The sequence below is a fragment of the Malaya genurostris genome, chromosome 3 (assembly GCF_030247185.1).
Source record: "Malaya genurostris strain Urasoe2022 chromosome 3, Malgen_1.1, whole genome shotgun sequence".
NCBI lineage: Eukaryota > Metazoa > Arthropoda > Insecta > Diptera > Culicidae > Malaya > Malaya genurostris.
The window spans coordinates 94,320,099-94,332,548 of NC_080572.1; the positions used below are offsets into that span (position 1 = coordinate 94,320,099).

At 36.2% G+C, this 12,450-nt stretch overlaps 3 protein-coding genes across 4 annotated transcripts; 2 read left to right on the plus strand and 1 right to left on the minus strand.

The window, feature by feature from the left end:
- Positions 1-3,952: 3,952 nt before the first annotated feature.
- LOC131436829 (oligoribonuclease) lies at positions 3,953-5,272 on the plus strand. The gene is made up of 2 exons (XM_058605759.1): positions 3,953-4,077; positions 4,387-5,272. The coding sequence occupies exons 1-2, from the start codon at positions 4,029-4,031 to the stop codon at positions 4,974-4,976; spliced, it is 639 nt and encodes a 212-aa protein (XP_058461742.1). The 5' UTR covers positions 3,953-4,028; the 3' UTR covers positions 4,977-5,272.
- A 13-nt stretch (positions 5,273-5,285) lies between these two features.
- Positions 5,286-6,936, minus strand: LOC131436828 (succinate dehydrogenase cytochrome b556 subunit-like). Of its 2 annotated transcripts, XM_058605756.1 has the most exons (3): positions 6,777-6,923; positions 6,152-6,704; positions 5,286-5,897 (listed from the first exon to the last, which is right to left on the minus strand). In XM_058605756.1, exons 2-3 carry the CDS (start codon positions 6,298-6,300, stop codon positions 5,402-5,404), a joined length of 645 nt encoding a protein of 214 aa, XP_058461739.1. In that variant the 5' UTR covers positions 6,301-6,704; positions 6,777-6,923; the 3' UTR covers positions 5,286-5,401. The 2 variants fall into 2 exon arrangements, with proteins under 2 accessions (XP_058461739.1, XP_058461741.1); XM_058605758.1 differs by lacking the exon at positions 6,152-6,704 and having other exon boundaries at positions 6,777-6,936.
- Positions 6,937-9,626: 2,690 nt separating this feature from the next.
- On the plus strand, positions 9,627-11,452 carry LOC131438542 (uncharacterized). Its single transcript, XM_058608643.1, has 4 exons — positions 9,627-9,765; positions 9,834-10,083; positions 10,141-10,852; positions 10,911-11,452. The coding sequence occupies exons 2-4, from the start codon at positions 9,972-9,974 to the stop codon at positions 11,044-11,046; spliced, it is 960 nt and encodes a 319-aa protein (XP_058464626.1). The 5' UTR covers positions 9,627-9,765; positions 9,834-9,971; the 3' UTR covers positions 11,047-11,452.
- Positions 11,453-12,450: the final 998 nt, after the last annotated feature.

A 12,450-nucleotide genomic window follows, 5' to 3' on the forward strand; every position in this document is an offset into this window, starting at 1 on the left:
CTGAAGCCTTGAATCAATGAAACTCTAGGTAGCCAGAAAAAAAATTCCAGGAGCCAAGAGCTATACGCGTGCGGTGCGAACGACTGTTCAACACCGACTGGGGGGGAAACATCTTAATTTGCTTGTTTCAAAGACAGCACGAACAATCATCATTCGTTCTATATTCGGGTTAAGTCATTCGGTGGTATGTCCAATGCGAATAACAACTGCAAGGAACAGATATTCGTGCTAGTAACGAAGCAGCGTCGGCTTCGTTCGCGCCCGAATATACGGACAAGTCTGAATACCAGAACGATTATCGAACAAAGGCGAAGGGAAGCGAACGATGATCATTGACATTCGTTGTATTTTTGATATTCGAGCAACATTGGATTTCGTCAGATCTTCACGCTTTTGACCTCTATACGATAGACCTTATTTTTTGCTCACTGGAAATGAAGCCCGGTCAAAATTTCCTTGTATGTACTAACACCACCCCGGTGGTGCGATTGTCATCTGCATACAATTGGCTTGAAGCCGAAATTTTTGGTTCTTTTGGTTCTAGGTCGCTGTCAAATGATGTGTTTAAGCAGTGTTCACATCTTTCTTCATGCGGTTGCACCAACAGAAGGAAATGATTTCGATGGAATATAATCAAACTATAACAAACCACTTTTTTTTCTTTTTCAAAAAGAGGTCAAATTACTTGTTTTGCAGAGAATACTAGACAAGAGTTATATTTATATTGGGTTTGAAGAAATTAACTTTTGACACCAGTGTGGTTTGATTGTATGGTGTGAACGTAGCTTAAATATTGTTGACAACAACGCCACCAAAACAAAATGCGTCGGTTTCAGGAACCAGCTTCCATAGCAGGGGGGTGACTAACACCCAGACAAATCCAGACAAATTTTTTAGTGAGAGAAAGATTGTTTGAAAAATGACCTGGCAACGCTGCCGATGACGGATAGAAAAATATGATCACACACTTATTTTCATCAAGTGAGAACTTTTAGATAGTTTGGTTTTTACCCATCATCATCGAGCCAAGTTGTATCTAAGACAAGACCTGACATCTGGGGGGGCTGCTTTCGTTCCAAAATGGACCAGTTTCTGATTGGCTGATTTTGATGTTGCCACCTGCTCATTGTGAAAAGAAAAAACTTTTGCAGGGTACGCGAGCAATGATGCCAAGTATAAAGAAAATCAGAAAACAAATTTATTAAAATGTATAATTTTAGCTCACCAATGAAAATGAGAATTTTCGGAAAATGTTTCACTTTTTTTAAATCTCATTGGTAATAAATGTTTATAGTGGCAAGACTGTGTATTTAAAATAGACATCAAGCCGTTTTTCTGTTTAGTGAATTAAAGTGTAACCAAAAAAGATTTGTTAAATTAGTGTAAACTCGAAAGTGCGTTTAGTTTTACGAGAAGAATGAACTGTTGTGTTCCACACTGTGGTCGCATTAAGCATTTCTATCCAAACCTAATTTTTTCCGGTTTGCAAAAGATCCGGTAATACGTCAACAATGGATTCAATTTTTTGGCATTAAAAATGCCTTACTCTTCACTATACGGGGCCGGGTGTCAATTAAAAGTTTCAAAAATAGCCGCGTAACCTTTTTGTGTCATAATTTTGAACGTTAATAACTCGGTCATTTGTTGATGGATTGTTATAATTTAACAACCAATCGATTCGGAAACTTTTAACTTAAACATGTATGACGACGTCGTTTCAGTATTTCAATAGCATACTATTGAAAAAATGGTTGGAATCGACCTATGTTTTCATCCACCAATCCCTGCTTTACAAAATGACGTCAACTTATTGTTCGGCATAGGAGGCTTTGCGTCATGCATAAAAAACACCACATCGTTCTGCGTAGTATGAAGAGAAATCTATAAATATAGGCTGCACAATATTTCTTTGCCTAGTTGATGTTTGACTGCGAATGAAACAAGTAGCTCGTCCAGTGAGCTGATGACTGGATTGTATATGCGTTCACTTGCTGGATTGTCGCTTTTGCATTATGTGTTGGTGAAACTTCCTGCTGTCTGCACAACACCGCTTCGTGTTCGCTTGAATATCTTATATATCATCTAGCTATTGAAGAACCGAATCAGCATGGTTATCGGTTCTTTTGAAACATCCCATGTATTTAGCAAATTGTTGGTCGATTTTGCCATTAAAATGCCTTACACTTCGCTTCCCGAGACTGGGTGTCAAATTAAAACATGCAAAACTAATCGCGTAACATTTTTCTGCCATAATTTTGAACGCTCATACCTCAGTTATTTGTTGATGGATTTATATAATTCAACAACCAATCGATTCGGAAACATTTAACTTAAACTTATGAGAAAACGTCATTTGAATATTTCAATTGCATTCCATTGAAAAATTTATTTGAATTGAGTATTTTATTTTGGTTCTCTGGTAACTATCAGGCTAATTTAGTATTATCGGCAATAGATCTAATTCGGATCTAATTTACAGCGCTTGTTCCTCGATGATTTGTTAATGGAATTTCCTCATTTAAATGATTCCAAAGCTTCAATATTGTAAGCTTAAAAATGTTTTAATTTGTCAACGGATCGGTTTGCATACTTAAATCTCCATTCCCATACGAACAAAACGGTGGCGCGAAAATGGATTCAGTATAAAGTTGTGTTATTATGATAATCATAGAAACTTCTTCTTCATTATATGTGACTGAACAAGTTGTTGTCCCACCAGGTATTAAACGCTTCAAAAGATTCAAAATTAAATTCTGAAACTTATCTAAAAGCGGCCTCCTCGGTTTGGTAGTATAAATGAGTTCCACAGGCTCACATATACAGTACAATTAGATACAATATCATATAGTATCCAAGATAAACTAAAGGTAAGTTTACTTGCGATTTTACATGTATCGTTTGAATAGCAACCCTCGTAGAGTTTGGTTAACCGCCAGTTTCAGTTCAATTATTATTTGCTTCAAAACACGCGTTGTAACTATGACAATGTTCATTCATGTGTTAATAACATCAAGTTACAATATGAACAAAATTTCTGAATTTTGTTGCGTATCCATTTCGTATATTCCTAATATGCCAAAGCGAAAATCAATGTAAGTAACTAAATATTTTATGCGGACTGTTTCACATTTTTCTTCCTCGTATTGTTGCCATATTATTTACCGACACTTTCCGAAGATTATCGACGATTTTGAAGAAGGATTAATAAAATTACACTATTACTGAGCTTACTGGTACAACATTTTTCGTTAAAATAAATAAAATCTTCTCTTGGATCGATTAACTGTTTATAAAATTAATAAGTTTGTATGTTTCTCGAAGATTATTGTCATAAAATAAAACAGTTTAATTTGTTCAGGATTAAATCTTTAGGTTGTTTGTATCTAAAATTGAGCTTTCAAGTAACTTTGAATTCTAGTTAAAGGACGTTATTCAAAATCTTAACAATGTAAAAAATTGTGGAAAGGGATCAAAATTGAATATAATTAATTATCAAGAAAAAATCTAATTGTCAATTTTATCATTCGCCAACAATCTAAGCGCTTAAACTAGAGCAAGTTTGTAATTAGTCAATTGAAAAAGTTTTTAGTTTAGTGTATCATCATCTCTTTATTTTTGTATATATTATGAAGACCTTAGAAACGTTCCATTTTTAATGTTATTGTGCTCGGTCGTGTCTTGAATACAACCCTCTAATTTTTCAACATAAGATATTTCGTGTTTTGTCATCAAAGCTCAATTAATTGTTTTAAGCATTAATATATAATAAAGAAATGCATTCACCAAAACATGATTTATGTTTATTTCAAATCAAAAACCTAAAGTCTAAAAATTTAAATGTAATATTATTTTCCTAGCATAGTTATTAAAAACATCTGTAAATATGGCTACACTGTAGCCGATACGTTGGTATTTATTCCACAGGGCGAAAATGACGTGAAGGATGATTCGGAAGGAAGAATAAGAAGCCAGTTGTCAGGTCTTGTCTTAGAGTTGTATTACTAAAATGTAGAGTGACTATAACCATAATGTTAAGATATTGTTTGAAAGTTTACCAGCATATTTACTACCGAGACTGTAAGTAGTTCATCATATTATGAATCTATCTCAGGTAAACGTGTAGCAATTTGTCGCTATATTTCGTGGAAATGGAATAATTTCGCATTGTTCGACTATAAGGCTTTCTATATAGCTTTCGCGTTGAAATGAAACGGGCCATCTTTAGGCGGTTTCGGTTAAACGGATCCTACAGGCGCGTTAAAAATCGTTCGATTTTTTAATATCAAACTAAATTATTGCAGAACAAAGTTCCATAAATTACTACACGAAATGTATTATTTTTATAAAATAAAATATTTAAAAGGCATATCTATCATAATCTTCCAGTTCTCAGGATGCATACTTCAGTAAACCTCCCAAAGGTTCCATCACAGCACAATCTAGTCTGGATAGATATGGAAATGAGCGGATTGGACGTAGAGAATGACCGAATCCTTGAGATTGCTTGCACAATAACAAACAAAAATTTGGAATGTTTAGAGCCCGGACTAAACTTTGTCATCCACCAACCCGAAGCAATATTGCAGTCGATGAATGATTGGTGTAAACAGAACCACGGAAAAACGGGCCTCACACAGGCTGTGCGAGACTCTAAAATTAGTTTGGCTGAAGCAGAGCAGACTGTTCTAGAATTAGTGCGAAAACACTGTCCAGAAAAGGCATGTCCACTGGCAGGAAACTCGGTGTATATGGACAGAATGTTCCTCAATCGGTATATGCCCCGCCTGAACGAGTTTTTACATTATCGCGTTGTTGACGTTAGTTCGATAAAGGAATTGTGTAAACGTTGGAATGGAGCCATATTTAGTCGTGTTCCTTCGAAACAGTTAAGTCATCGTGCTCTAGAAGACATACAGGAAAGTATCGAAGAGTTAAAGTACTATAAACAACATATGTTTCGAGGGAATTATTCTTAGAAAATATTAGCTAGTTAGATTTTTTGAGATTACGTAAATAAACATTTGTAAATAACAAAAAATAGGTTCAACGTAAACATTTCAAAAGGGCCAATGACAGATTCTCGTTTATTTTCTCTTTCGATTGTTTTTGCCTTACTTTTCATTACTAATAAGAAATTAAAAAAAAAGTATTCTACTCGAATAATTATACCGTGAAAATAATGGGTTCTTAACAGAAGAGAAAATAAACTAGAGAAACTCTTATTTGTTCGTGAAATGTTCTCATCGAGTTGTTGAAATAAAAATTAAATAAATATCAGCGTAAAATTAGAATCCATCAAACGGTTTATTGAACGCAATTTTAAATAAATATGCTTTTGAATTCTCAAATACTCTTGGGTGACGCTTAGTCAATTTATGTTGTGAACTGCGCTTTAGTCAGTTTACAAGAAGGTGAGTCCAGTCGCAATCGCTCCGGAAACCAATATCATCACGTATCCTGTATTGTAGACTTCTTTGATGCTTAAAAATTTGCCAATATCCCAAAATAGGTGGCGAACTCCATTAGTTGCATGGAACGCTAAAGGATAAGATAATGTGAACTTCAAGGCGAACAGAGTTGGTGCGTTGAGTCCCTCCAGCATGGTCAAGTAATGATTTGCGTCGTGAGGCAAGGCAAGTGCTCCCAATCCTAGAATCGTAGCATAGCCGGCCAATGCTAAACCGGTCATACGATGCGTAATAGACAGCATACTGGTTAGCTGGGGAGCATAAATTGTCAAATGTGGCGATTGCGGGCGCTTGAGACGAGCGTTCCGTTCATCGTGCGATTCACCTTCTGGAACAACGGACTGCACTGGCTTTAAAACAACGGTTCGAACAGCTAACCAGTGTGTGGCCGTGTTTTGGCCCTGCAGAAAATTACGTCGGCAAGCGTTTCTGGAAAGTTGTAATATAAAGGTTAGATAATCTAATCGGTATACTACAGGACGTTTCATCACTAAGAAAATGAACGTGAATTTATTACTACAGTATTTGATTATCTCACTGCTACATGACCGGAATCAGGAACATTAGCGCAGTTTTTTGGGCAAAGGATCGTTTAAACATACGGTGAAGAGCTCGGCACTAATATACTTTCATACTAATTATACGCATATACTCACACGTTACATATGTGCTGTACAGAATACCTGAGAAAAAGTGCTCCAAAATTCAATGCATGTTGGCCTACAAAGACGGCGTAATACCGGCAATGAATTCGATACGAAAAAGATTGAGATTTAACTTTTTGAAAACATATGTCGATGCCGGATATATGACACGTCGCAAATTCGCACATTCCATTTGTGAAATTTGACGATTCTGATTAGATTCTTAACATACAGAACTATTGCATGATTAGTGGTATGATCCTGATGTTAACAATCCTTTTTGGCTGTGGTTCGAAGATGCAATAACCGGTTTGTAAAAAAAGCACCATCAATTTCGGTCCAATACCAAACCGTGACAATGACAAGGGTTGTGCAAGAGCGATTTTCACGTTTCCGGTTAAGTATCGCCTTCTAAGTTGGTTTTGGGCATATTTACTTGTATTCGTTACTGTTACTTGCCGGTGAAGCCGGAAATTAGAATGGACATATAAAAGCGTCCTCTAACTGCACGGAAAGGTGACTTCAACTTGAAAATTTCCATGGATATATTATTGCTTCTATTAATAAGTATGAACGCTTATAGTATCCGAAGCTATTAAAAATTACATAATTCAAATGGAAGATAAAATATATCAAAAGAAAACAAACTTAATCGTACGCTCACCTCAACATTAAGGCCATAGCGATAGTAAGTTTCCAAATTGATTTAATTTGTTTGCCGCGAAGAAATATTTTTCAAAGTTTTTCACTTCGGAGGTATGAATATGAACCTTCCCAATTGGAAAAATTGACAGCAACAGCTACCATAACTACCAAGCAGAAATGCCAACTAGATTTTTATAAACAAGTTGCAAAACTCGAAACATTTCCATTAATTTACGTTTTACATCCTGTTGAAAGAACTAAGAAGAAAAATCACAAAATAAAATACCTGGGAATTTTGCGACATACTTGTATTAAACGAGAATTTATTTCACATGTATTGCTCGAAGTACAAACCAAAATTTTAATTATCAGCTTTTAACTGCAAAAATGGCATCTCTGTCAACGAGATTTTTTCTGAACAAGGTCCGACAAATTCTAACCAAATTTATTTTGACCCTCTAAAAAATCGTACACCCAAAGATGATAAAATGTAATCGTGCACTAGAAGTATTAGTCAGTTTATGGTATTCGTTTTTGTGGGAATACAAGTTGAAAGGAGCAAACATATGTATCTTGTTTCACTGCACTCAGAAACGGGCTTTCAAAGGCGCTCTTAAGGATCAATTCAATCATTATTTATTAGGTATTTGAAAGAGGCTAGTCAACCTAAACTAAGAACTAATTGAGACAAATAAATTGATCTAATCTCAAATATTTTCGCTTGATCTTGCATCGATTCCTCTTAACATTCTTTAATCCGTTATTCCCGCACAATTTGTCCTAAACCTTCCTAAACTCATTAATCCCGCACAATTCTCTCTAAACTTTCTCACTATCCCTAGTAAAATATTAAGTATCCGTTAAATATTGCTCGAGCTCAGCGAAAGTTTAAAACTTTTCATTTAAGATATTTATATTTCAATAGCATATTTGATTTGTTCTGTAACTGCAACAAATCGACACTTTTTTAAAATGTGTTTCTTCAAATACATTTCAAGTTTTAGACTCACTAATAATTCAAGTACGCTTCATTTGTGCTCCAAATTTTAACGCATAAAAATAAAATGTGTCGTCATATGGCTCAATCGAATATCATCACATTTTAATCTTAAGTGCTGACATGTTGATATCGAATACTTTGCATATGGAATTCATACAGACATAGATTAATGTCATATCATATCAGCTTAAAGTTTCACTGTATTGATGTATATATGTCCTGTCATTCATCCTTATATTACCTGAAAATTGCTACAATACTAAGTGTCAAGCATATAATTAAAAATTTTTGAACAAAATGACTACAAAAGTCTTCGTAGGAGTGATTAAATCAGGTTTTTCTACCTCATACCTTATATGACTTTTAGTACTCAATTCGCTTGACGCTTACAGTCGAATTGTCATGCAAGTGCATATAAGCTTGAGCTTGAGTGACCACCCCTGGTTGCTACTCCGTAACTGATCGGGATTAGCTGAAATTGTACAGGGAATTTCTAGATGATCCAACCTGGGACTGGTAAATCATCCTTCAATGTGCATCTTCTGGTAACCCCAGAATTCATTGATCGGTACCGGCGCCGGCCAGGCCCGAACGTCGATCGTCTAAGGAATGGGAAGGGATGTTAGTCCAACACTTGTTGTTACTAGAGGTCGTTTGTTTGTTTGTATTTTCTTGTACTTCGAGTATTTGCTGAAAAAACAACAACAAAAAACTGAATTAACTGATGTTTGATTAGTATTGCTTAAGCGGCCCTTACACGAGAAATATTATTGTCATTTTTAATGAATACCACTTAGTATTCAGTGGCATTCCAAATTTGCAAGGACAATTCATTATAACAGCCCTTACACGTTAATTGAATATGACATTACATTTAGTAATGACACTTTTCATGATCGTGGATGGGCCACTTTAGTGTTCAGCTCAACAGGCGCTCAACGAACAATTCGATGGTCCACGACAAAAGGGCCTAACTGCAAATGAAAGCCTCTCTTTGTTTATTTTCTCTTTTAATTATTCCCGCTTGTGAGGAATTCTGGCAACCGTCAGAATGCTGGCTGCATTCCGACTGCTGCCAAAATTGTCCAGGCGAAATTGCATCATTATCTTGCCGTACGTGTCTTGTTTATTTTCCTCCTCTTTCTTTTTTTCTTTTTTTTAATTCGATATTCGTCAATCGTCAATCCCGCATGTACGCACAAAAAACGAATTTTGAGACGAGGTAAATGAGTTTGAAATATGGGTATGTTTGGTAGTGAGAAAGCAATGTTATTGGTAATAACATTTTCCATGATTAGTATATATAAATGGGCAATAACTTATTGCCTTTCATATGTATCTTTTATTGAAAAAATATAACCTAGACGCTTAAAATGTAGAACCGATTCAAAACAGTTCTGCCAATATTGTATGGCAAGAATCCGACAGAAAAGAACCGTTAATAACCGCTAGACGGAATTCTTTGCCGGAAACGCTTATTGCATTATTGCCAGACTTTTGCCGGAATTCTGGCAGAATTCCGGCAAAAATGGCTGGCAGGCATAGCCAGCCGTCTGGGGGGGAATCTGCCCGCCGCGTACAAGTGGGTTACGGAGCCATTATTGCAAATTCTCTAAAGTTTCTAATATAAATCGAAAGCTTGTAGCTTTAGATTGAAAGTTTTGCGAAGAGTAAAGTGTCAAATATAAAATCAGTTCGGTAAATCGTGAAAGAAAAAGTAAACAAAGAGAAACTGTCATTTGCAGTTAGGCCCTCTTGTCGTGGGACGGTCGCATTCATTTTTAGTGGAATATTTCTCTTTTTTCTGTGTATGGAGTGGGTTAGAAATCTGAGTGTTCTATCCCTCAAAGAAATGTCATTTTTTATTTGCTTTGCATTCCGTTTCTTTTCTTGCCATCCATTTTTATTTACATTTCATGTTTTTTTTCATCGCTATGAGCAGCTCGTTCGCATTGCACGCTTGGGATTAAATTAAATGCTTCTCTGCAGAAGTTATTCGTTGAATAGAGTAGGAGAACACTACTTTATTGCTGTCTATTTCTATTCACCTATTTGTTTTTGTATTAAATTTAACAGCAATAAAATACCGGAACCTATATTCATACAGTATTTGTGCAGATTGTGTTTTCTTGTCAGCCAGAGGATAAGCGTACATAAGTAGTAGAAATAATTAAGGATAATATATCGAATGATCTGAGAAGTTGAAGCTGAAAAATGATGACCAGAAGAAAGTCCGTGCACGATTTGCAAGCTATTCAACAACATCAGAAAAAAGAAGACGCTTTGCAAGTGAATTCTACTGAAGACAGAAAAACACCTGGTATAAGTAAGTTTGATGCAAGTTTTTTCGAACGAATATCAATCATTTTTATTGGTATTGTAGAATCTTCACAAGTGAAGAAAAATACGCGAATCAATCAAAGAAGAACATCGGAAGCAGCGCCCGGAATGGTGCAGAACAATCAACAACATCATGGAATTACACAAAATGGCATGGATGCAGAAGATATCCCCAAATTCAAAGGATATCGTATAATCGAAATCGATCATTTCCTTCAGTGGGCTGCGTATTCTCAGTTTATGCACTCAAAGCATTGTCCAGGAGGATTACTAAAGCCCTACCAAGAGTACGTAAGCGGTTGTTATTCTACGTTCGCGATGAAATGCAGTAAATGCTCAGCAATCATTACTCGTTCATCAGAGAATTACATACATCACAATAAGTTAATGAATCGTCTGGTTAAAGGCACTGTACAAATGGGAAAAGATTATGACGAAATGAGTAGTTTCATGGAATCTTTGGAAATTCCATTTGTCACAAATGAAGAATTCGGAACGATAAAATCCCAAATGCAGTTGAATTCGTCGTTGGATGATCAATCAGCACTACAGAAAGCGGTGGAAGAATTGGAACGAGCATCAGCAACATCTAAAAGAAAGCGTCATGGTAGTTGCAAGTATCACTACGAAGTGCTGAAGGTGTACTTGAATAAAAAGATGCGCAAAATAGAAGAAAATTTGCAACTCTCAGTTAATGACTCTGTGGCACTAGCAGTAAATGCTCACTTGAAGAATGTTGCGCACGTTCAGTTAGTGTAAGTAATTACTATCACGAAAATCTTCCAACAATTAGTTGCATGCTTCTATTTTCAGTCCTACGAGCCCGAATGCAGCCACTACTAGTGGAAGCAATTCCGCTTCATCATCTAATGTCCAAAATAATCGAATCGGTGCAGGGTTCTCGAACGGTCCACCTTCGACTAAAGGTAACCTTTTCAATCAACATTAGAGAGAAATGCCGTCCCTGCATACGACATGTATTATGTACATATCGATTGTTGAAAAGTGTTCAAAGGTTCGAGAGATTTGCTGCGTGCTCTACTAATCTGTAAGTGATCAAAAGGAATTTGATCTCCAACTTAGTGATTTTTACTGCGACATAAAAAAACTTCCTTCAGTAGTTTTATTCATTAAAATGATCCATATTAGTTGTAGTGAATAGCCGTTAATAATTGTTTCGTTCACTCTCAGGTTTTTATTCCCCAAATAAATGTGCCGATAGATTTGAAGTTAGACTAAGTATAGCTTCAGAATATGTTTAGTGTTCTCAGCGTCTATTTGCCATACATTCAATTGATTTTTATTATGTAAAATCTGACGAATCAATAAAAAATTCAAATCATGAATATGATAAATCGGAAGTAAATTCGAAATAAAAAAGGATCGCACATTTGCTTCTTGTTCTACTTCCAGACTACTGACATCTGAAATACGTATATGGTCAGCAGAGATGTCTATCTCCTCTGTGTGACGAAAAGCAAGCAAAATTTCTCCCCTCGCACTGACAACTTCAACGAGAGCTCTTCTCTTTCACATTTATACACCACTGTTCTATAAAGTGTGCACGCATCATGAGTGCGTTTGTTTATTTCCTTTTACTTCTTCCACTGAATCGCACCAAAGTGCTAGAGCATTAGCTAATAAATTCTCTGAGGTGGATGCAGATACTTTCACAGAGGTGTATACGCCGGTGAGCACTCTGCTGTATGGTTTGCGTTGAAGAAGCGTGAACACGCAAAATCAGCAAAATAAAACAATTTATCGTAAAATTTTCGGTTTTCCTTGCAAATTTTTCATAGCAAGGCCAGATCTACTCTCTATTAATTGAAGTTCACAGAAGTGTTCGCTCACCATCACGCGCCAGTGGTCACTTGGGTGTATTTAGACGAGAGCGACGACGAGCGTTTCACTCGCGCCAGCTGATTTAACCACAAGCACACACTCAAATGCTGTCTATTCGACACTGAGAAGAAGTGCGCTTTCCGCTTTGTGCGGTGCTTCGTTTTTTGCATCCTCGGTGTGGACAAGAATCTGACTCCAGCGTGTATCACTCTGGTGAAATGCAATCTCTGATGGTCAGTACTCAAAACCAGTGCGGTAAAATTTCATTTTCAATCGAATAATATAAGATGAAAATGAAATTTATGACCACTGACCGTCAGCATATCCCTACTAATTCATTTGACTTATGCTGCCAAATCCAAGTGAAGCTCCCAGCATTCATCGTCAGTTGAATAATCGTACCTAGTCATTCGAAGTTTTGCTTGCTCAGTTTCAAGTGCCAAGTAGTCTAGCTGCTTCATAGTCTTCGCTCTTGGTAGTAAGCAATTTCGATCGAATAGAATTATAAATG

What these genes read in the sequence shown, in the direction of transcription:
- LOC131436829 (XM_058605759.1), top strand. Translation starts at nt 4,029, where the DNA reads ATGTTAAGATATTGTTTGAAAGTTTACCAGCATATTTACTACCGAGAC. An exon ending in GCATATTTACTACCGAGACT is followed by an intron (nt 4,078 to 4,386) that starts GTAAGTAGTTCA and finishes ATAATCTTCCAG; the next exon opens with TTCTCAGGATGCATACTTCA.
- LOC131436828 (XM_058605756.1), bottom strand. Translation starts at nt 6,300, where the DNA reads ATGTGCGAATTTGCGACGTGTCATATATCCGGCATCGACATATGTTTT. An exon ending in TTTGGAGCACTTTTTCTCAG is followed by an intron (nt 5,898 to 6,151) that starts GTATTCTGTACA and finishes ACAACTTTCCAG; the next exon opens with AAACGCTTGCCGACGTAATT.
- LOC131438542 (XM_058608643.1), top strand. Translation starts at nt 9,972, where the DNA reads ATGATGACCAGAAGAAAGTCCGTGCACGATTTGCAAGCTATTCAACAA. An exon ending in CAGAAAAACACCTGGTATAA is followed by an intron (nt 10,084 to 10,140) that starts GTAAGTTTGATG and finishes TTGGTATTGTAG; the next exon opens with AATCTTCACAAGTGAAGAAA. An exon ending in GTTGCGCACGTTCAGTTAGT is followed by an intron (nt 10,853 to 10,910) that starts GTAAGTAATTAC and finishes TTCTATTTTCAG; the next exon opens with TCCTACGAGCCCGAATGCAG.